Consider the following 25,055-nt stretch of genomic DNA (forward strand, 5'->3'; position numbering starts at 1 on the left):
GACAAACCATTACTTTTTTTTAGTAAAAGACATTTTCTATGATCTGATTTACACACGAGTTTACAATATCACGGACTCCGTGGACCACCTTAAAAACGTTTGTCCCGCCCTTCGAAGCTTTCTCTGGCTGCTCCGATTGGATGAAACCTCGTGGATGGAAGTGGTTGCAGAAATGCAAAACTTGTTGCTGGCTCCTCTGGACGCGTTGATCTCACACAGCGCCAAGCGGTAGAGCGGAGTGTGAGTGTATCTGTGAATCGCTCCCAAGTGCACTCAGACCACACCAGACAAGACTCGGTAAACGGAGGGACGCACGACACCAGCAACGAAACGCACCGAAAGGACTTAAGGCACGGCGGCGCTTCACTACAAGGCGCATGACCGGCAGTGGGTGAAGGATGCTGTCAAGCCGCTCGGTAGTTGTGGAGTGCGGGTAATGCATGCCACGCTGCTCCGGGTTTAGATCGCATAAACAGACGCTCCGGTTCTCCGGTGCCTCGGCTGGAGAGCCGTGTTTGTGGACTTTCCATCACACTGGACTTCTGGCGTCATGCCTGCTCGGCCGTTTTCGAGATTTTGAAGGACACCGGTGGGCAGTATTTATTTAAACGAAGATTTTCCTCACTCAGCCGCAGAAGCAGTTCTAACGACACGGCTCCAATTGGACTTTTTTTTTTTTTTTTTTTTTTTTTAAATTTATTTACAGCATGGGACCATATACTGAAAATCATTCTGGGACATTTGACATCGGGCTGGAATAATGAATTAGCTGAGAGAAACTTATTCCGTGTTTGATCGCTTTTCAAATCTTTTGCGCTCTCATTTCATTTTGTTAGCGAAATGTTTTGTGTCATGTTCGCTCCGAAGAAAAACTTTGGAATGTGATAGATCACTAGTGTAGCACGTTTAATAGCAGTGTTTGCTTAATCAAAGGGAGGAAATAAGTGGAGCGTTAATACGGGAACAGGCAGGCTCCACAGTTTACGCGTGTATTTGGACACAGTCTGTCCCCTCTCTCCTCTGCGTCCTTGGAGAAGTTGGAAAAACAATTGTTATACAGCGATGAGGACTTATTTGGTGAGTTTTAACATTTAAAGTAGAAAACGCAGATTAGTCAGTAGTGTGATACAAGCATTTGAATAGTTTTTTGTGTATCTTTTTTTTTTTTTTCCCTTTTTGTTTTTGGGGACAGACGGAAAAATAGACAGTGTGCCGATGTCTGGCAAACTGGCCGTCATGTGGGATTGATTGCAGGGGAGTATGTTTGGGCTGGAGCAGTTTGGTTCTCAAATTAATAGCAGAAACCCTGGCCAGTCAGAAAGAAATATAAACCCACAGAGACTGAACATGGGCTCCCATTATAAAAGCCCGGGTTTTCATGCTGGAGGGCCGCCTGTAGCCGTGGAACCCGGCATGGGCCCTTTGAGCGAGCCGCAAATGCTCGGGCTCAATATGAACATGAACGGTGAACAGTACGGGGGCTTTCACCCGCGGGGACACTCAGACATGCATGCAGGCAGCGGACTTCAGCAGCCGCAGCAGCAACAACAAGGGCCGATGCATGGATTTTTTAACAACCAGCAACCTCATCAAGGACATCCTCACGGACATCAACCTCACCCCCACCAACATCACCCTCATTTCAGTGGGAATTTTGGAGGCCCAGAGCCAGGGTCATCATGCCTGCATGGTGGTAGGCTAATGGGCTACAACAACAATGGCATGGGACCACAGCAGGGCTTTGGAGAAGGATTTGATCCTCTTGCTGAGGGACAGGCAGGGGATGGTTTCCCCCAGCAGCAGCAGCAGCAGCAGCAGCAGCAGCAGCAGCAGCAGCAGCGGCCTGGTAACATGCCTGACTTTCAACATCACGGCCCTCCGAGTGGCAACCATGCCGTCCCTGCCCCCTGTTTACCTCTGGACCAGTCACCTAATAGAGCAGCATCCTTCCATGGTCTTCCCTCTTCCTCCTCCTCCTCCTCTGAGTCTCATGGTTTGGAGCCTCGACGGATGCCCAACCAGGGAGCTGTAGAAGGATTAGAGTATAACTTCCCAAGTGAGCCTCCATCTGGACATTTTGATGTACCTGTATTTTCCCCATCAGAATCAGAATCTCAGTTACCACATTTTGGGCCAGGAAGGCCAGTTCCCAGTGGGAATTTCCCAGGGAACCCTGGCATGCCACGAACGCCAGGCATGCAGGGCATCTCTAAGGGACACCAGCCGCCACCACAGCCCCAGCAGCCTCAGCATGGAGTGTTTTTTGAGCGTTTTGGAAATGGGCGGAAGGTGCCCGTTGGAATGGAGCCGGGGGTCAATGCAAGACATCCTCTCATGCCACAGCAACAACCGGCTGGCTTGATAGCTAGACAGAACTCATGCCCCCCTGGCCTCCCTCGGCCCCCTCAGGCTGAGCCCGGCTCTACTAACCCTAACATTCTGGATGGAGGGGTCATGATGCCTGGCCAACACAACCAGTTTGAATATCCCATTCACAGACTGGAAAATAGGGGTCTGCACCCCTATGGTGACCCCATGTTTAATATGCAACAGCCAGCTCCTCCCCCTTCCCAACAGCCCCCAAATCAGAGGCTGCAACACTTTGACTCTCCTTACATGAACATGGCTAAAAGGCCTAGATTTGATTTTCATAATGCTCATGGCGGCGAAGGCTGGTGTGGCAGTATGGATAACCACCTCTCTCCCTCTGCCTACCCCGGCCTTCCTGGAGAGTTCACCCCACCTGTGAATGAAGGTTTCGCACCAGGTCCCCTGCAGCATCCGGGGCCTGAGCAGCAGTCTCTACAGCAACGGCAGAATGCAGCCATGATGATAAAACAGATGGCCTCGCGCAACCAGCAGCAAAGGATGAGGCAGCCGAGTCTGCAGCAGTTGGGTCACCAGGGCGATGTACCTCCTGGCCCGATGGCTCATGGAGGCCCAGTTGGGAGCATGCCTCAGCCCAACTTTGACAGGGAGAATGGTGGCAGAATGCCCAACATTGAAGGACAAAATCCTCATGTAACGCAGGAGAATTCCTGGTTTCAGGGGTCCCACCCACCAGGAGAGATGATGTCACGGCGCATGGGTGGAGCAGGTAATGAGTCAGGGCCCCATGACATGGGGCTGCAGCAGAACGGGGCTGGAATGATGTTTAGGCCTGGCATTGGCATGCAGGAGCCCATGAGAATACCAGGAGATGGACATGTGCAGACCCTTCATTCCCCGGGCATGCACTCACAGTTTAGTGGCAACATGGGCAACCTCTCACAAATGCAGTCTCCAGGAGCAGGAACAGGACATCCGAATGCACCAGCAGAGAGGCGGCCAGCTGACTTCCCTGCACCTCCAATGGGAGCACAGCCAACGTTTCCCTATGGGGGGGCTAACCGTCAGGGGCCAGCCCATGGTGCTCCCCAGGGAGTGAGCACCTCACCAGGGAGCTACCCTCCTCAGTCTGAGTTCCCCTCAGGCCAGCGGCCGTCTGTTAGTAAGCTTGGAGCTCTGTCCCTTGGGAACTTCAGCAAAACCAGCACGAAAGACAGTGTTTTCGGCCAGAGCTGCCTAGCGGCCCTTTCCACGGCCTGCCAGAACATGATCGCTAGCCTAGGGGCCCCCAATCTTAATGTAACATTCAACAAGAAGAACCAAAATGAGGGCAAGCGAAAACTGAGTCAGACAGAGCAGGACATTAATAGCAGCACATCTAATGGGACTGGCAGTGCTGGTCCTGAATATTTTCAGAGCAGCACTTCCCAGAACAGCCAGATGCCTGGCACCGGGAATAGCAACTCTAAGCCTGCAAGTCAAAGCCAGACGGTGCAGGGGGAAGCCAGTGCCCTCTCCCCAAATTACAACATGGACGCTACCCCGTGCAGTGAGGGGAAGGCAACAACAGGGAATGGGAGAGGGAGAGGGAGGAGAAAAAGAGACAGTGGACATGTGAGCCCTGGAATTTTTTTTTCCTCTGACAATGGTAACCCTGTTGTAAGTCCAGGCCAGCAGACCCCCTCGGCTGGCGTTGGGGAGAGGGGTGGGGGCACGCCCCATGAGAAACACCTCCAATCACCCTCTTGGGGAAAAGGAGGCGACCTAATGTTGGGGGACCAGGCTGATCTTATGTCTTCTTTAGACAGTGGCATTCAAAGTGTTGCCAAGTCTGACAGTAGCTCACCAAGAGTGGACTTTCCTGACGATGTCAGCACCCACTATGGCAACGAGGATGAGGTGTCCTCCAGTTCAGACGCTGGAGGGGCCTCAGCCACCAAGCCTAATCGCAGTCCTATGATCACAGGCTCACCTAAAATGCAGAGGAGTGACCATGGGTTGATAAATGGACAAAAACCCCTCGGCATGGGCATTAACAATCATACTACCTCGACACCAGACAGCTATGGACTGAATGCTGGTGTGGGCACAGCGGCCAGCGGTGTAAGCCACCCAGGCACTCCTGGAGTGGAGCAGGTACGCACCCCATCCAGCACCTCTGGCCAGGAAGAAATCCATCCTCTGGAGATTCTGCAGGCCCAGATCCAGCTACAGCGGCAACAGTTCAGTATCTCTGAAGACCAGCCCCTGGCCATGAAGAATGGCAAAAAGAATGGCGACTGTCCCTCACAGAACGGAGACAATGAGCTGGCGAGCTGCAGCCCAGATGCTGGGAAGGGCTCAATGGGCACTATTGACCTTGACACCCTCATGGCAGAGCAGCATGCCACCTGGTACGTGCCCAGTGACAAGGCCATGATGGACGGGTCAGAGGATGACAAGGCCATGGGACCCTGGGAAAAAAATAAGAGCCAAAACAGTAAAGAAGGTAAATCAAACGGTTTCATTCCTCTGCTTATATTTTACTCAGTCTTTCTTCTTTTTTCTCACACAATGTTCACCCACTCTCTAACATGCAAGACAGACTACATTAACTGATACATTTTTCTCATAAAATTTGTATATTTTCATCCCTAAAATGCTGTTTATTTTATCTGAACTGCAGTGTAAACTTACCTACATAATAGGTAAAATGCTCTGGTGACGCTGGTGATAGAGGATCTTTTGTATTGTGCCGGCAGAGAGAAGCCGTCTCTGTTTAACTGGGGTCTTTGAATTGTAGAGGTTTAGCTTATATGAAGATAATACATTTAATGGTAATGCCATTTAAGTTTTTACAATGGAAAAAAAAAAGATTTATGCAATATTTTTCTGCTTAAATTTGGTCCATATTAAAGAATGTAAAAACTAATAAAAATGAAAATGCCATTTAAATGAATAAAGTAAAGCTCTACGACAGAGTATTTTAGTTTCTTCATTGTAAAGGCACTTCAAAAGAACAGCTCAAGAAAAGTAAACATTTCCTGTGGTTCTTTATCTCGGTTTTCAGGGTGAATAACTACATTGAGAAGATTAATAGCTTTCTGAGGATATGCGTTTGCACAGCGGGGTTTCCCTCGCCTTGTTACTTGTTTGTTTTTGTTATTACCATGGGATAATACAGAGCTGGTGAAAGTGGATTGATTTTAGATTGTCCAGACAGGATTCAAAAGAATACGTATCATGGTGAAATTACTGCCATTCAGTTTTAGTTTTTATTTCCTGTGAGAAATAACAAAATTTGAATTAAAAAAAAACAAATGTACAATTTAATATTTTGTTTTATTAAATGTAGTTTGTTTATTGTTAAACATTTCATTATTGTTTATTATTGTCACTTTTAAATGTTTTATTATTTTTATCTAACTCAATTCGAGTAAAATATTTTTGTAAATTAGTTTTAAATAAGTTATTTACAATTCAGGATGTCTCAAGAAAAGTGGATAATCTTTTGACTTAATGGCAGAGAAGCAGTTTTTCAAAAAGGCAAGATATTATTGTATTCTGCGGAGATTGCTTTATAGCTACAATTTAGTTTTATTTTAATGCTGTTATAAAGCCCCTAAATAAACTGCAGATCATTTTGCCGTTTCGTTCAGCTGTGGGTGTGTTTCACTATTCTTATAAAAATAAAAATAATTATAATAACAATAATAATAACAACAATTATATTTGTATGAATACGATTACTGCATCATTATTACACTGTTGTTTTATTTTTATTTTGTGAGCTTGTAATTACTTACTAATTGTAATGCAGTATAACTGCAGAATTTATTACGTTGTACATATTGGAACATGTTTTTATTTTTTTTATTTCTTGTGTGTGCCTTTTAATTTTCTTGTTGTTTTCTTTTTTATGTGTATTATTTACAAATCTTTTCAAACCAAAGCAGTTAACAGAGAAGGTTAAAATTGATTACATAAAAAAACTAAATCCAAAATAATTACCCAGTGTCAGGTTGATGCTACTGAAAGGCCTGTGGATCTTTAGATATCTAATAATATTTCTGTATATATTTGAGCATAGCGCCTAGCGCGTCAACAGCACCTCTTTGTTCTGATCAGTGTGGGTGCAGAGAGGGGCGGGGGCACGCATCGCGCGGACTCTGGAGTCCAGGCACATTGTTTATATGAGACTGAGCACAGGGTGTCAGTTTGTAACACTAATGCCATTACAAAGACAGATAACTGTAACTTAACATTTAGATGGTGGTATAGGCTATGTCACTGTTCACCCCAATTATAAATCGGGTCGAACAAAAACAAGCAGTGCACATAATTTAATCCAGAATGATCAAAAGTAGTACATTTCACCTCACCCAGTTTTATGTTTTCCTCATAATTAAAACAACTCTACTGTTGCCAGGAAGTGATAAACAACATCAATACTTTTGATAATGATTAATTCCATATTCTTTTGAGAAGGAAACCCACAACTGATGAGCAGTCAGCCTGACTCATCTTGTTGCATTCGCTGCTTTAATTTCTCTGAGGCTGATAGCACATTTAACATTATAAATCACAAACATCAGTAAATATTTACAGGCAGAATAGACTATTGCCCTCTCCTCTCCTCTCCTCTCCTCTCCTCTCCTCTCCTCTCCTCTCCTCTCCTCTCCTCTCCTCTCCTCTCCTCTCCTCTCCTCTCCTCTCCTCTCCTCTCCTCTCCTCTCCTCTCCTCTCCTCTCCTCTCCTCTCCTTCCCTCTCCTTCCCTCCCCTCTTTCAGCCCTCCCTGCATGGACACGAGGCATGCAGCTCTGGAGCGATCGATAGCTAGTTAGCACAAATCACGGCTCCTGACAGTTTCTCATTTGAGTGCTTCAGACAGCAAAGATGAAAAAAGGGTGGAGGTGTATTTGGGAGGGGAGGGGGATTTTGAGATTGAATCTGATGCTTAGGCTACACAGAAGGGAGCAAAATAACATAATAATTTAAGATAAGTCATAGCCCACAGTGTAGTTCCATAAGAGTCAACATCCCAGAGGCTTTTCACACTGCAAAAAATATCCACCTCGCTCAGTCTAGTTTTAAGTCCTCACTCTTGTAGACAAAAATGTGCCACTGGCAAGATAATGCAAGTGACACTAATATCAAATAAAGCAGGGCAATTATTTAGTCCATTATCCTCAATGAAATATAACTTCATCAAAGAAAGATGATCATTTTAATTGGGAAAAAAAATAATTCATGTATTTTTGGTGACAGAGGAAAGGAGTCTTTTCTCACTTATAATAAGTTGAAATGACATTTTAATCATCAGCACAAGGTTCAGATATTTTTTGGAGTGGAAACCTTCTGAACGATGGCTCGTAATAATTGTATTTTCTAAAGTGGTGGATGTGTTATATATATTCTTTCTTGTAGCTGAAGAGTTTTCTACCGGTCCACTTTCAAAAATGTGTTTTGTCATCACCATTAAATTTCCATGTAGAGTATATGCCTTATTTTGCTTCGGGAGTGTTGTTGAATTATGCATAGAATATTTTATTTCTATCAGGTTAATAAGTTCAATATGATAAACAGTAGCTAAATACATACATTTACACAGAAGTACTTAGATTTAATAACTAATTGAAAATGAAAATGCAGTTAAAAATGCATTTAAATATAAATAATTATAAGTGTTTTCTCATCTTCAGTTTTAGACATATCATTTTCACATAAATATAGTTTTCAGTTGCCTAAATAGGAGATCATCTGTTTCTGGACACAGTTTCGGTTTTGTCCTGAGACCTACATGCGTTGTTGTTTTTCAGTTAAGTGTATTTTTTAAATTTTATTTTGCAAAGGAATTTAACTGGAGAAATTATAGCAGGTGATTTATGTTGTTGTGTGTTCTTCGGTGATGCAGAGGAGTTTGCTTCAGATGACAGTGAGAGTGAAAGAGCTGGGGTTCACGGGTCAGTTTGGTACCTATAAGGTGAATGTTTCCATTGCTCAGTGCAGTTTCACTAAAATACTGAGTGTAGTTGTGAAACTTCAGATAATTTTGTTGCCAGGTGTGTTTGTCTTTGTGCTATGTTCAAGAGAGACAACAAGGAACACATGCCTTGCTATGATTCGTCGGTGCAGATATTCAATATTAATGTTTGTCTAACTCTCTGAATGTTTGAATGTGTAGACAACGAGTGGTGACGTCTGTTCACCCAGCTCGCCCTCTCTGCGGTCCTTCTGCGCCTGTTTAAAGTGATACGTGTGGCAGTAACATCCCCTTTAGACCCCATATTTGGCCCTCTTTCTCTGTGACATTGTGTTGCTAAAAATTTTCACTAAGGCTCAGCTCAGTAAAACCAGTTGCTTTAAACTGACGTCCTGCAGAGTATGCTCTGCTAAATGGCATCTTATGCTCGCGTAGAGGCAACAACTAAAGGTGCACATGAACAACTTTCCTTTTTGAAGTGTCAGTTACTATTATTTCTCCTTTTTTATAAAAACATTTTTTACACGCTTCCTCTTCCCTTCTCTTCTGTATATCTTAGCCAGAAGCTGACCGTTCATTTGGAAACTCATGCATAGTCTTGATAACAGGCAAGCAGCAGGCGTAGGAAGTGATTCAGTTATTTTTATTTTTTACTTTTCATTGTTTTTACCACATGCCCTTATGTGACTTTTTTTTTTTTTTTAAACAGCAGTTAGAGCACTTCACAGCTGACCTTGTGGAATAGTTTCACTCTTCGCACTCTGTAATCAGTCCTTAAACAGCTCTAATAATGATCAAATCCCTGTCACTCTGGCTTTGACAGGTTTGAAAAGAAGGAACTTGCATCTTATCACACCGACTAGAAAGCACTTAAAGCACAGAAAGAGCCGTATTGATATTCCACCATGGAGAACAATCCTGTGAGACTACCAGGCTTTGACATTTCAGTGCGACAACAACCCCACAAATCACACCAGTAATTTCTGTTTCCTTTTTCTAAAAAAGAAGAAAGTGATTGGCACGTGCTTGAATGTGGAAAAAAACAGCTTGGGGCAGTCTGTGTTCTTTACCTGTCATTACAAGGTGTTTCATATTGACTTTTTCAACAACACACATCCACCAAGCCTCTCGCTCTCTCCTGTACCGCATTAATTATAATCATTATGATAATCATAGCAATTAGCATTTGCAATATTGTTTTCCAAAAGTTATAATTTATCCTCCAGCAACTAATATAAGTTAAATTGGTTATTGACAGGTTCATCAGAGCTGTAAAGAACAGTTAGTTTGTGAGTTCAGCAACGCAAATACATGTTATAGAAACTCTTCTCCTCCGAAACAAAATTGTCTTTGGTATGGACAAAGAAAATAGCATAATATGAAATATAGGAATGAATATATCATATTTTCCACTACATCTGTGTGTGTGTGTGTGTGTGTGTGTGTGGGTGTGTGTGTGTGTGTGTGTGTGTGTGTGTGTGTGTGTGTGTGTGTGTGTGTGGGTGTGTGTGTGTGTGTGTGTGTGCGCGCGCGCGCTGGTATGAACTTTAATGTGACAAAGGGCATGCTTGTAAGCTTTGCAACTTGATAGTATGGATTTGTCAGCTGTAGACATAAAGTTTGATTTATTTAGACTTGGTGTCAGGCTCACAGCTTCAGCCTACGATCTCAGGTGTCTCGCTTGGTGGAACATGCACACTTAATTCTAATGTGTTGAAAATATTTAAGAGTATTTACTCGGCTTGTAAATAGTGCAGGACTGAAAAACCTGCATTTAAAGTGTCTTAAATTTAAGACGGTGTAGGTGCGTGCGTGTGGATTCATGTTTGTTTATGTGTGTGCGTGCATGCATGTGTTCCATGTTCCTGTTTTTTTTTGCAAGACATTGAGCACTAGTGACAGTCAAAGGAAGCCTATTAAAGAAGCGTGCTGGTGACTGATGAAGAGAGGAAAAAGATGAACAAAGGTGTCAAGATTTTCAACTCATCAAAATAGAGGCTCATCCGGTGTTTTGTTTTCCCCAGGGAAGGGTGTTCGAATAAAATGAAACTTGTCTCAGCATGTGGTAAATATTCTCCGTGGATGCAGCACGGCAATGGAAAGCTGAATTTATCTGGGAGATGCACAGAGTAAGGAGTTCCAAACCTTTGATTGCGGATGTATGTGGCCCTCTCCAGATTTCCACTGTCTTGTTCAACAACTGCCACAGTGGTCTGAAAAGGAGAAAAAAAAAAAGTGCATTAGTTTGATTAAAAAAAAAAAAAAACCTAAAAAAAAAATATATAACTCCTGAAAGGTGTCCCAGATTCATATGTTACTTGTGATAAAGGTACAGCTCTTAAAAGGTGTGTTTCTGTGTGTGTGTGTGTGTGTGTGTGTGTGTGTGTGTGCGCGCGCGCGCGTGCGCTTTCAGGTTTTCAGAGGCGTAGATGTTGTCACGCTGCCAGCAGCGGTTATGTTATTTGCCATACAGGTAGTCGTCAGACACCTTTTAATTTGTATTGAGGAATTCACAAATGAGTTATGACATTGGAGCTGTTTCTCCTGGGAGACAGAAGTAGAGACTGATGGAGTGCAAGAGAAAGTAAGAGAGATAGAGAGAAGTTGTTTTTACAGAGAACATCTGTAGTTTCGCTCATGAGGCGAGTGACTGGGTAATAGCTACCATTTGCATTTACGGAACAGAAAATATTTCAATTCTAAATATTTTTTCCATCAATTTCATGCTGTACGACTATTGTTCACTCTTGTCTACCATTTGCATTTACGGAACAGAAAATATTTCAATTCTAAATATTTTTTCCATCAATTTCATGCTGTACGACTATTGTTCACTCTTGTCTGTGTGTAGGAGTTTTAAGAACAAATTTAGCTCTATATCTTCATAAATATGCCCCCCTTAATAATGTAACTAGTTAACACCTAACAGAAAAGAACAAACAATAATAATTTAAAATGTATTGTATTTAATTACATAGATTAATTTAGCATAATTTATAGTTTTAATGCAAAATAGATATCTCCGTCATGCAGGTCCTCCTAATCTAAAAAAAAAAAGACCACTGTTTTCATGTGTAGTAGACTTTTTGCAAAGGTGGAAACACAGAAAACAAAGTGCGCAGGACTGTGCTGAAACAAAATAGAGACAGCAAAGTAGATCAATATGTCACTGACTTGGATGACATTCTGGACAGGTTCTGGACATGGTTGTGAGTTATGAAGGAGGCACTAAATCATTTCCTATGTTCTGATTTGTGTCTGGTTTCCTAAGCACTTCTTGTGGCCAGAGGGGGTGTGTGTGTGTGGGAGGGGCAGGGGGGGGAGTGTGTGGGGTGGGGGGGTGGGGGGGGGTTATGAGTTGCAGGGGATGGGAATGGGTGTGTTGCTGGAGAGAAGGTAACAAATGCTGGGGGCAGTGCCTGCCTGGGCAAGTTTTTCTTTTTTTCTTTATGTTGCAGGGCAGAGAACAGAGAGGAAATTCTAACCAAAATAACCCCTGTGCCCTTGCCTGAGAAATGTGCCCCCCGCTCACTCCAGATATCCTCCCCGCTCTGAGGGAAAGGTCACACCATGGCAGTCGGGTGGAGTTGAAAGGGGTTTTTCAGGGAGCCTCATATGCCCCTCACCCACCCTGGGGCATGGATACCTGGGACAATAGCTCATTTATCCCTTTTGTACTTTATTAAAACTTTTCTGAACATACCTGTAGTTGGAAAATATAATCTGAGTTTGTGGCTGTTTTAGTTACCTTGGATTATTTTTGGCTCTGACCTGCATGTCCTGTCATTTCTGAGATTGGAGAGACAATATCAGGAGGACATCAGAGTGTTATATTTCAACCAGTCAGAAACATTTTTTTTTTCGTCATGTCTCACTACTGGTTAAAATCAGACCTTCTCTCGTCGCTCTTTTATTTATTTTTTTAAATCACTTTTTCTCTGAGGATTGTGACGGGTATTTTGTGCTGACAAAGACAAGAGTCCTCACGTAAGACCAGGATGGTAGTTGTTATGCTAGAGGAATCTGACCTGATGTCACACACTGTCATAGGAGCGGAGGCCTTTGGGTGTTTTTGTCAGTGAGCGGAGCATTCTGATTGGTCTGGTTTGTATTCAGAGAGGACGGGGTCACGGCCTCGGGAGCATGAGGTTAAAGGTGAAGTGTCGTCATGGAAGTATAGCGCTTGGGATAGAAAGGGCACAGGCCCGCCGCATGGGATACTGGGGCCTCAAAAATCAGTGTGACGGAGGAACTTGCACCAAAAAGGAGCTTTGTAGATTTCTCTGACACACACTTTATTTTCTTCTATTTTCTATTTATTTTATACAAAGTCACAATATCTGTGTCAGCATCAAAGGTTACTATCACAAATTTTGAATTGTGCAGTTGCTTATTAAATTAATTTCAATTTAAATTGCACTGTGTAACACTTAATATTAAATTGGTAGAAGATACAGTCTCTAAGCAGCCGTTGTTTACCTTCCTGTGTTGCTTCGGGTGTGTTGAGTATGTGTGGTATGACATGTAAACTCGTGTCAGGCCGTCAGCTCCCAGACACATTGGTGTCATCCAGACAACCAGAGCTGTGCGCTGTGCTCCCTGCCTTCATTGCATTCGAGCTCTACTCATCTCTGTAAATCGTTTCTGGCTGTGTTTGTGAGACGGCCCCGCAGCCCTGCTGCTGTGCTGTGTGTGTGTGTGTGTGTGTGTGTGTGTGTGTGTGTGTGTGTGTGTGTGTGTGTGTGTGTGTGTGTGTGTGTGTGTGTGTGTGTGTGTGTGTGTGTGTGTGTGTGTGTGTGTGTTAGCGTCATCACCAAGCACTAAATAAAAACATATCACATTTGGGATGAGAGATATGGTGATATAAGTGCATCACATTAAATTCAGTATTTACTTAACACATTACGTTGGTAATCTTTTGTGACTGTAATGTGGTTAAGGATTTCTAGGTGTGTTTGTGGCTCAGCGCAGCTGCTCATGCTCTTACTGTTCCCGTTTTATTAGGTATTTTTCCTCTTGCTTGTTGAAGCTAAGCACTTGTTACCTTCAGATGAATAGGCTATTATTGAGATATTACCGAGGATATGAATTCTGTATTAGTCAATGAACAAGCATAACAAGATAGATCTTAATGAAAAAAAAAAAAAAAAAAAAAAAGATTTTCCTGCTTGTAAAATGTCATGGTGATTTGGGATTTAGACTTGTGTGATTTAAAATTTCACACTGCCGTTTCCACCTTTGAACGAATCCACCGGCATGGATAATGCTTACAATTTAAGTGTAGTGTCTCGATTTTTCCATAAAAATCACACTCCTTGAATCCCCCTGGCTACCTTATAATACTGAGTGATATTTTAATCTTGTGGCGGTCAAGTGTTAGGCTCATTGTACAAGTGGTGGATTTTGCAATTGCTGTTAATTGAAAAAAGTGTATTGTAACAAATGTCAATCAGCCCATCCAGAGACTGAAGGTCTTTAACTTGATGATATATATTCTTTAGACAGCATTTCTTATATTTATAGATGTGTAAAAACAAAGCCTGTTTATACCTGCACATGAATCCTGGAATTATACAGGCGATACATTTGAGTGTTTATGTGCAAGAAAAGAACATTTGTGATATTTGAGCTTTGTGTATTTTTTGTTAGTGTATTTTCCAGCCTTGTCTTTGCAGTGAAGCTGAGTAATGTGTCTAGCTGAGATTGTGTGTGTGTGTGTGTGTGTGTGTGTGTGTGTGTGTGTGTGTGTGTGTGTGTGTGTGTGTGTGTGTGTGTGTGTGTGTGTGTGTGTGTGTGTGTGTGTGTGTGTGTGTGTGTGTGTGCGCGTCCATATGTATGCAGGCGTGTGTGTTCATGTGGAGCAGCAGCTGAGGGCTGGTGTGAGTATGGCAGCAGCAGCAGCAGTGGTTGGCGTGTTGTGTGTTTTTGGCTGTGTGTTGTCAGTTTGCTGTGTGTCAGCAGTGAGCCAGGGGAACGCTTGGCTGCCTATTCAGGCCGGTGCGGACCCTGCTGTGCCCAGCTAGCATGAGCTGCTGGCGGGTGCTGGAGGGCACAGCGCTAGGAAGAGGGAGTGTGAGTGGGTAGGTGGGAGAGGGGGTGATACTGGCAGGGGGTGGGGATCAGCCATGCTGAGGTGTATGACTGGACCCTCTGGCAAATGTGAGATCTTGTCACAGCCACCACCAACACTGCTCTAAATCCTCATTTCTCCCTCAACCCCCCCCCCCCCCGCACCCTCAGCCCCCACTTACACCATGTCCCCAGTCCTTGGGAGGGAGATGGAGACGGAGAGAGAAATTTACAGAGACCGGCAGTCAGAGAGGCAGATGAAACATAGAACAACGGGAGACTGAGCTGCCTGACCTTTCACCAAATCCCCCCACTTTTCCATTCCAGTGGTCACACCCCAGACAGGCTGGGGGGCAGGCCTGTCTGCCTGCCTGCTTCTTCGGTTGCCCTAACTGCTTGGTCTTGCCTAGCATGGGTTGGCCTTCTCTTGATAAAACTGTATCACTGCTGCTTCAAGTTTTGTGAAAGCAGACAGGAAGGGAGATGAAAACAATAAGCAAAATTAAATAAAAAAAGGGTTTAAGTAGCAGAGAAGGATGACCTAAAAGCAGGTAATAGGGTTGTGTTTGATGTGGATGTTGGTGCCGTACTTCTCTCTCTCTGGTGAGCAGCACCCTGACTGGAGTGTTGTGATCTGCAGCCTCTGTGCCCAGACTGTCATCTATCACAGCCTCTCCCGCCTCTGACACATGTAACTCAGCTTGTCAGAGCTGTTTTCCACCTGTCTCCACACTCAGACACCAAGTTGTCCCTGCACCTCAAAGCTCTGTGTCTTCGTGCAGCACACTGATCTGTTTCAACCATGCACATGGAGCAAGGCAGTGGTATGTTTTGTATGGTGAGGAGATGGGAGATTAATCGGGCCGATTTAAGCGAAGGATCTCTGGCATCTTCACACACATTTTCTCTGTGCTCTGGGCTTGCTTGGAGGCAAAACCCAAAGCACAGGATGCCACACTGGTGTCAGAACACATTGCCCTACCACTACCTCTTTCCTTTCCTAGTTGCTATGTGTCTCAACCATTTCACATTTTGTGATTTTTTTTTTTTCTTTAAAACTTTTTCCTAATTCCTGCGTTCTTTTGCGTCTATATGCCGGTGACAGATAAGTGGGAGGAAGTGTGATGTTGCACTTTTTCGTTACATGGCACAAAGTGATTTTTCTCCATATGTGAAGCATGCATCTCAGGCGTTGACTAACTCTGTCTGCTTTTTTTTTTTTATATATATATATAACGTATAATCAACCTGCGTATGGATTTTCAACCGGCTTGGTGCAACCATTTAATTTGAGGCTTCACACCTTGGTGACATAGGGTCAATACTGTGGCATGGTCACTATACCAGTAAATTGGGTCAAGCAGGGTTAAAGGACAGTTTCTCAGTGGCCTTTCACCCACTGACCGGCGATCACGCAGAAGTGTTCTACATTTGCACGCCTTGCCGGGACCAAATGTGTGTGTGTGTGTGTGTGTGTGTGTGTGTGTGTGTGTGTGTGTGTGTGTGTGTGTGTGTGTGTGTGTGTGTGTGTGTGTGTGTGTGTGTGTGTGTGTGTGTGTGTGTGTGTGTGTGTTTTCCAAGTGTTTATATCAGGCATGAGGAGGTGGAGTGTGAGGAGAGGAAGCTATCCTTACAGCCTCCTATTCGGGTCTTATTGATGGGGGGGTGGAATGGTGTTGAATTAATTTCACAGTGCAGCTTTAGAGTGGGATGTGAAAATGACACTGGTTTAATTAAAAGTGTGTATTTTAAATGCTTCATCTGTATCAGAGTTTGCCAATTTCTTGAAGTTTTTTTTTTTTCATTTTAGTACAGTCTTAATTAACCTTTTCCTCTCTGTGCTTGTCTGCAGAATCAGAACTCTCCCAGAGTAAGGCTGGAGCCGGGGCCCCAGGGGGCGGAGGCGGAGGAGGAGGAGGAGGAGGAGGAGGAGGAGGAGGAGGAGTGGGAGGAGGAGGAGGAGGAGGAGGAGGGGGAGGAGTAGGAGGGGGAGGAGGAGGGGTGGGAGGAGGAGTAGGAGTAGGAGGAGGAGGAGGAGGAGGAGGAGGAGGAGGAGGAGGAGGAGGAGGAGGAGGAGGAGGAGGGGGAGGGGGAGGAGGGAGCAGCGGAGGGAACCACCTGCAGTGCCTGTCCGTCCACTGCACAGACGAGCTGGGGGACAGTAAGGGCCGAGGGGGGCCCGTGTCATCTTGGCGCTCTCTCCACTCTGATATCTCAAACCGATTTGGGACGTTTGTGGCGGCACTGACTTGAGCAAAAAGCCGGCCCAGCAGGAGGAAGGAAAGAAGATCAGAAAATAAGAAGGAAAGCTTCAGAGACAAATAATGATGATGAGGACGGTGATGATGAGAATTTGTTGACGAGACAACTGTGTGCGGCTCTTGCCTGTTCAGGGAGAGAAAGACATTTACACTCATAAATGCAAACATAAACACAGTTACACTCGCACACTCACACACACATGCAAATACAATGGTTTTTTTTCCTGATACGTGCAGTCACACTTAAGAACACTCTCACACACTGCTGGACAATACAGCACGGGCTCTACTCAACAATGCCCACATCTGGAAAACCTCAAATCAATATTTTTTATTTTTTATTTCTTTGTTGAAGAAAAATTAAGAAATGTTAAAGGAGGAGAACACAAAACCAGAAGAAGCAGAAGAAGAGATATGAGTTGTCATTGGCTTTGATTGTATACCAGTGTTTAGTCTTGTGATGCGACCATGATCTCATGACTTTTACTTACTGTTGCTTATCGCAGCCTTCCTGCTCTCACCTCAGCTAAGGTTACACTTCTAACGTTTACATTATTGTTCCAATGAAGAAGGAGAACTTCATCATTTGTGGCCCAAATTTTGCCCCCCTAAATTCAGTCTTCTAATATACAAAGAATTAAGGATTTCTACCCTATAAATAAATAAGGCCTACTGGTTCATAAGTAGCCTGAACAATGAGAAGCAGAACTAGAGGAAGATAGGAAGAGGAGTGATTATGCATGAATGTAACTCAGCAATTTTCTTGCGAACACAACTTTTTTTCCTCTTTGTCAAAGCAAATTTGAACCTTTATCATTTGCTGCTCTTTATCATCAACATTTGTTGTAGTTCTGTATTATTTGTATTGCTGAGAATATCTTTCCCTCATTCTCTTCTCTTCTCTTCTCTTCTCTTCTCTTCTCTTCTCTTCTCTTCTCTTCTCTTCTCTTCTCTTCTCTTCTCTTCTCTTCTCTTCTCTTCTCTTCTCTTCTCTTCTCTTCTCTTCTCTTCTCTTCTCTTCTCTCAATCTTATCAGCTCAACCACTTGTATACAATTCAGCCAATGGAAACTAAAAAAGTGGAGGTCAAGGGATTGTTTAATAAGGGAATTAAGAAAAAAAGATTATTGGTATTGCACATGTATAATAAGAGAAACTTTGCTGTGTGTTAGGCAATCTTGTAATCTTTAAATAAAGCTTCAGTTGAATTTGAATTTCTGAAACAATAGATGGAGGACTGTGACGGCAATTTACAAACTGATTTTTCTTTTTTTTGTTTTCTTTTTTTAATAATATGTAAAGTGCAGTCGTCTGTTTTCCTGCATATTGTATATATCTGTATATGTTTTATTGAGTAACTAAATAACAATAAATATGACGTTAAAGGTGGCATTTGTGTTTCTTTTGTTAATTTTGTTCTTTAGGGCTCTCTAAAAATATTACATAGTAAGTATTAAATACATTAGTTTGGTTTTCTACCACATTGATTGTCTTTTCAAGGAATATTCCGTTCTGTAGAATATTGTGTGTGTACCCTGAGAATCATCGGTGTCTACAGTATATTCCAAGTGACAGATATGACAGGAAAATTGTGGACTGATGCACAATATCTGACAAGCATGCAGGAATCTACGTCATATTAAAGCCCCAAGCAGTAACATCAGAAATACTGGAAAAATGTGGCTTCCTGGTAGATTTGGAAGCCACGACATGTAATTCCATGTACACCTGCGCACAATCTGTCACATTTTATCCTCTCATATTTCCAGACATCATCACTCCAATCCTTGTGTTTAATTAACCTGCATTGACAAAAAAAAAAAAAAATCAATCTAATCATTCGACCATTTACAAAACAAAAATGCAAATTATTATCTGTCTTGCAAACATTTTGCAAAGTTTTCTTTTTTCTTTTTTTAGGACTGCTCTTTTTTCCCTGTTTTCCTCATCATCTTTGTTGTTTCTGGCAAACCAACACCATCTTAATATTTCCACCTCCTCCTGGAGCCTCAAAACACACACACACACACACACACACACACACACACACACACACACACACACACACACACACACACACACACACACACACACACACACACACACACACACACACACACACACACACACACACACACACACACGCCTCCCATTTTCCCACTCCCCAGACCCTCTTTGGCTCACCTGCTCTTTATTGGCCATCTGCATGGATGCTTAATGCTAATCAATAACTCCCCTGTGTGCCAGCTCTGAGGTGGAGACGTCAATGCTACCTAACAGGGCTAGTGATCAACCTGCATCACCGCTGTCTCGGATACACACGTACAAACTGCAGCTCCCTGCAGGACTCCGTCTGTGTTATTCAGGTGTGTTTGTGCTCGCTGCTGTACTTGGCGCCTGCTGTGTAGGATTGCACAGCCTGTTGTGAATGTGATGCACAGAGGGCTGCAGCGTGAGCAAACAGCAGAGACTGGTTATGTGAGAGACTGTCATGTCACTTGGGGGCGCCTGTTTAGGGAGGGAGAAAGTGGAAGACGGCTGGGGAATGAACGCTGATTACGCTGCTCACTGAAACTGAAGCTGGAAATTGTCTGTTAGTTTTAGTCACTGAATGAGTAAAATCTTGTGTGAATACTCCAGGCGTTTTTATGATTTTGTGTGCACACATTTAAGCACTAAATCTCTGCAAACATGCATTTGGTAACATTTGAACTGTCAATTTTCTATTGTTCTCAGAACATGTACAAAAGGAGAACAGGTTCACAGTCATCGATGACACTGGTACGACTAGTCTGTCGCTGTAGCGCCAACACCACTGAGTCGCATAGATCAAAAGGAATGCCTTTTTTTTCCCAGGCGTGGGTTAAGTAACTGCTGACGGATTTAAAAAGGTTCAAGTGGTTCTTTATTGTTGACTAAAACTGGAGCCAAGCTTTGTGCTTTGTATTTGCTCCTGCCAAGGTGCTAAATTTCCTTTTAGAGTCACCACAGTCTGTGTACGCCAGCAGACTCCTGCCGCGACACACTACCTGCCTGTCTGACCTGTTACGGCGGGGCAAGAGCTTGTGCTCACAGGTTTCTGATGCTGTCAGACATTTTGTGAATATCAGACCATTGTTTTGTACCTGGAACTCTGGCGACTAGTTTAATGCTCTCAGAGAAAAACACAGAAATGAATTAAAGTCTAAAATGCTTTGCTGATATGGATCTGAATGCAGCAATTATTTTAGAGCCAAGCAGATGAACTGTTTTTTGTGCATCTATAGATGTGGAAGTAGCTGTTTTCCCGAACATGCCTGCTGCCCAAGCCACATGCCATGTGGGACATAGCGACAAAGAGGCCTTGGGATATTGGCTCCAGTCAAGATGTACGATGCTGGACCTTTTCCTTCAATGGGCTCCTCTGCGTGGTAGCCATATTGGGAGGGAGGATACTGTGTGGTCGCCTGAGAACTTGTGTGTTTCCCAGCCAACGTGCATCTAAAGAATAACAATTTCACTAGCCATGAAGACCATCCATGGAGCCATGGGGGCCGTGGCCAGAAAGCTCGGCCAAACATTCTCCACTCATGCAACTTTCTATGTACTCCTATAAATACATCTCCTATTTGTATAGAGGCGATATGCATCTTTGGGAAAATACCACAATGTTGACACAAGAGCACCCTCTACACCACCCTCACCTCCCCCTTTACTGCCCCCTCCCCTCTCTCCCCAAACTCTTTCTACCCCTTGCTGAACCTTTCACTGCCCAGAGAGAGAGAGAGAGAGAGAAGGAAAGAGAAATGGAGGGAGACTGGGAGTAAAAGAAGTGTCTCTTAGAGGCCTCCACGGTCTTTAAGCCACTATGGTATCCACCAGAGCCCTCACATACACTCAGCCTCTAAAGGGCTTTTGTCCTGTAAAGAGGGGGTTTGGCTAAATTGGGGGTGCTTGTGGACTGGCGGGTGGGATTGGGCTTGGTGTAGTATATTTGGCTCCCACGTCTCCATCACTGGAATGGTGAACTTTTTTTTTAAGCTAGGGAATTGAGAGGTGGGGTGTGGAGGGCCAAAGGGGGATCTGTTTTTTTGGGGGGTAAAGAGGTTTGGAAATCTTCCAAACAGTGCCTTTTTGCTTTCAAAGAAAGCTCCACTTGTGTAAATGTGCTCTTTGTCCCTTGGCCTATTGTTTGAATAGCATTGTGGACTTTTTGTGGGAAGCTCACAGGGGCCTGGGGGCCAAAGAGGGACCAAGGGGGGCTCTGCCTGAATGACTCGGACCGTGGACAACAGAGCTGTGAAGAGACCACAGTAAAATTAAGAAATGTTCATGCATGCATTCACATACATAAACATACAATAACACACAAATGCTGGAAAATATCCCACAAAGACATTTTGAAAATACATTTAAAGTTTAGCGACTGACTTCACAAATATGAACGTGTTAACAATTATTGCGTCCTAATTCAAATCCCCATTCTAAAGTTAGTGAAATAAATGTTAACATTGACAACACCAGAATTTGTCTTTCTGAAATCGCTCCCATTGTACTGCCATCTTTGCTGATGGAAACAATATGAAGACAGTCTGGCTCCCTCCCCCTATAAAGGGATTTCTTAATAGAGCTGAATGTCTGGAGTCCCTAGCTTCAGCCAATTCATGACTTCCAGCTGTCCTCACTCTCAAAAGATGCCGGCAGGTGGAAGAAAAGCATTTGCATTTCGGGGCCATTTATTCTGCTTTTACTGAGTCCATGGGTCAGTCAAGTAAAAGTTTTACCCATGTTGTAAAATTATAGAGTGAAAGTATGTAAAAAAACGATTAAATGGACCTGCATATGGTACAGTAGAGAGAAATAACATACTTCATTTGTCTCATGATGAATCCCTTGTGCACTTTGCAATTAAACAATACGGTTTTAATGATACAATATTTCTACAACAGGTGCATTTAGTTACACAGACCACAAGCAGACTTATTTCAAGATTCAATGAGGATAATCTAGTAAGGATAAAGTAAGGCTTGGAAAATCTCCCTCTTCCATGTCAGGTCCACCTCTCAGGTTTCTCACTCTGTCTCAATCCCTCTCCCAGCTGTACACCGGACCTGGAACATTCCTTTACTTCCTACAGTTGGTTTGCTACTCGTGTGTCTTCTGAGCTCTCCTCTACTGTCATCCCGAGATATCGTGTGACCTCTCTTTGCTCCAAACCCCCAGAGCAGCACACAAGGCTTTCCACTGGAAGGTGATTGAGCATGGCACCCTGCTCCAGCCCTGTCCTGCTTTGTCTGGGGACGTGTGCCTGTGTCAGGAACCACAATTAGTGGGGCGCGTCCCCTACCATTAATCACAGACCAGTGCTGGATCTCAGTACCCCACAGCCACACTCACTGACAACTTGCTCAGCATCAGCACCCTCATGTCGGCAGCATCCTCACATGCAGCGCAGCCGTATAAGATTAAGCGTGTTTTGTTTTTTACGCCTGTTACACAGTCTTTCCGCATAGATATATTTATTCAGCAGTGTCACCTGATAAACAAATAAGCTATTGATACTGACATCAGATGAACTTTGCAGCCCATGTGCTTTACAGAGAAGTCATGGGAACAATACATGCATTTCGCAGAGTGTAGCGAAGACAGAGGGCAAATACAAACCTGACCTCGAGAGGGGAAAAACACATCCTCAATTCCCTTTTCAGTCAGAGTATTCAGATCAATACTGTGGCAGGATGTTAAATATTTGTCATCAGACGATCACACATTGATGAAACAAATCAATGGGCGATAGAAGGGAATGAGACAAGGCGGTGTGCTTGCTTACCTAGCTCCTGAGGGATGTGGAGGGAGGAGAGAAGGGAAGATGGAGATATGTGGCTCTCGGGCTGAGATTTTTCTCTTGGGTACTCTCTTTTTTTCTTCTTTTTTTTTTTTTTTTTTGTAGATGAGGGACAACCATGAGGAAAAGGATGAGGGAACTTATGGGTGGGGATATGTAAATGTGTGTGTGTGTGTGTGTGTGTGTGTGTGTGTGTGTGTGTGTGTGTGTGTGTGTGTGTGTGTGTGTGTGTGTGTGTGTGTGTGTGTGTGTGTGTGTGTGTGTGTGTGTGTGAGAAAAGCTTCCCCCAGGAAAATGCAGGGAGCTCTGCAATTCATTGGTGAGCTAAGCTGTTTGTTTGCCCACCATTCTTTATCCACATGCAGGTATATAACTCACACATAATACTCTAACGTAAACATATATGCCAAAGCACTCGGCCTCCTTCTTGCACACATACACACACTACTCTGTATGCTCCTCTTACACTCACTGTCTTTATTTAACACATAATGAATTTTTTGCCCGGTCTCTTTCGATCTCTCTCTCGCCGTCTCTCTCTTTCTCTGTGTTCTCCTTGCTTTATAAAAACAGAGGAATGAAAAGCAGCCAGATGGTAGCTCAGGCCTAATATAAAATCAATACGCTGCCTACAAGAGAACTGAAGGGGGGGGGGGAGAGAAAGAAGAGTTGGTAAAAAAAGAAAAGAAAGAACATTCAAACACCACAAATGCCAAAATAGAGTTCTTTGGTCTCTCCCTTTTTTTCTCCACCCTCTCTATTTCTTCTCCTCTTTCTCTCTCACTCTGTCTTTTTCTCTGAAACAAATATGTGTGCTGACACACACATACATGCACAAATTGAGTCAGTGTGCTTCAACCACTCTCTCCAGCTTTGAGTAGAACTTCCCAACGCACCTACTCCCTCACAATGCACCTCCAGGGCAGGCAAAGGGACCTGCTCGTGCGTGCGTGTGTGTGTGTGTGTGTGTGTGTGTGTGTGTGTGTGTGTGTGTGTGTGTGTGTGTGTGTGTGTGTGTGTGTGTGTGTGTGTGTGTGTGTTACAGGACTGTCAAGACATCTCATTGGGCCGCAAATTGAGAAAGAGGAGGAGGAGAGCAAGGTAGAGATAGCCTTTGAAGAGGTAGAGGACTGAGGCCCATTGAGAAGTCATTAGGGTAATGATAATTGGCGCCGTGAATAAGCAAAGAGACAAAAGGGGGAGGAGAGTATGTATGTGTATGCGTGGGGGGGATGGTTTAACAGATGCAAAGAGGTGATACGTTACAAGTTAATTTGATTGACAGTCACATATTGAATGGTGAGACAGGTGAACGTGGATGCACTCTGGAAATTCTGGAGTTGTTGCTTATTCATTTTTTATGTGAAAAAGAGAAGGATTGTATATGATAGAAAGATAGTAGGAGAGGTGGTGTGTGTGTGTGTGTGTGTGTGTGTGTGTGTGTGTGTGTGTGTGTGTGTGTGTGTGTGTGTGTGTGTGTGTGTGTGTGTGTGTGTGTGTGTGTGTGTGTGTGTGTGTGTGTGTGTGTGTGTGTGTGTGTGTGTCAGTAGCTCCAGTCTGTGTGTGAGGAGCAGTAAAGCCTGTCCCCTGGTGACTGGGCCTGCTTGCTGGGTGACAGATAGCCCAGGGAGAGAGGGGACACCAGGCTGTTTAGCTGATAATTAAGGGGGTTTTATCTTAATTTGAGCTGTTACTCTCTATCCTCTCCTGTGATTTATGAGTTGCTGGCCAGCCCTGCTCCCCTGCTCTGCCCCTTAGCATTGGGAACAAGACAAAGTAATCTCTTCCCTCTGTACACATACTGTATAACACACATTTATACATTACACACAGACAAGGATTATCAACGGCGCAAACTCTGAAGCATTGACATACAAACTGATGATTACACGGTTCCCAAAGGAATACATTTGCACATGAGATCTCAAAGGAGTGAAAAAGCTCAAAGTGCACAATATCAGCAAACTGGCTGATTGATATCTGCCTGCAGTGGTGCAGCAGGTCTCTCTTTTAGCCTTTATTCTCCTCAGTGAGGCACTGGTGGTAATGAATCATAAGAGAAAAGAGGTTGAAGCTTTAACCTCTTGCCAGCTGGCCCATGAGAGACACAGAGAGCAGCGCAGGATTGAGTTCCTATGAGGTGGAGTGACCGCAGGCAAGAGTTAACTCGATCTTCAGCAGGGTGGGGTACGAGGTGAAGAGGAGGCAGGGCAGGGGGTGGGGGTGGGGGGTTTCGTACAGGCAAACAATGCGAGCCACTGTTCTCAACCCATCACCCCCCGGGGTCACAGAGGAGAAGACATGCTAGTGCAACCTCATCTCCTTCAGTCGTCTTGCACATAAAGGCCGGGGATTTCTCCAGCGCCCCAGCTCGGATGTTGTTTTTACCCAGATTGTGGGCAGGTCTTTTGGCCAAGCGTGTTTCAGGCTGTGCTGTAATAATCCCACAGGTATTTGGCTAGAGGGAGGGACCTTCACACCTCCGCAAAAATGGTGTAAGGCAAAAAGAGTGTGGGCATTCAGGTGTAAGCAAAGACGTCATTCTCTCTGTCTTTCTTGTTGAGCTGTTTTGGTGCAAACTTTTACAGTTAGTCTACATTCAGGAGATATT

The 25,055-nt window shown here is 44.0% G+C and overlaps 1 protein-coding gene across 1 annotated transcript; it reads left to right on the top strand.

The window, feature by feature from the left end:
- Nucleotides 1–209: 209 nt before the first annotated feature.
- On the top strand, nt 210–18,009 carry mn1b (meningioma 1b). Its single transcript, XM_069699754.1, has 3 exons — nt 210–4,816; nt 16,213–16,257; nt 16,441–18,009. The coding sequence occupies exons 1-3, from the start codon at nt 1,261–1,263 to the stop codon at nt 16,611–16,613; spliced, it is 3,774 nt and encodes a 1,257-aa protein (XP_069555855.1). The 5' UTR covers nt 210–1,260; the 3' UTR covers nt 16,614–18,009.
- Nucleotides 18,010–25,055: the final 7,046 nt, after the last annotated feature.

This window comes from Brachyistius frenatus, unplaced genomic scaffold, assembly GCF_029030835.1.
Source record: "Brachyistius frenatus isolate BFR_SWC_R1_liver_20210118 unplaced genomic scaffold, ASM2903083v1 Contig_31, whole genome shotgun sequence".
NCBI lineage: Eukaryota > Metazoa > Chordata > Actinopteri > Embiotocidae > Brachyistius > Brachyistius frenatus.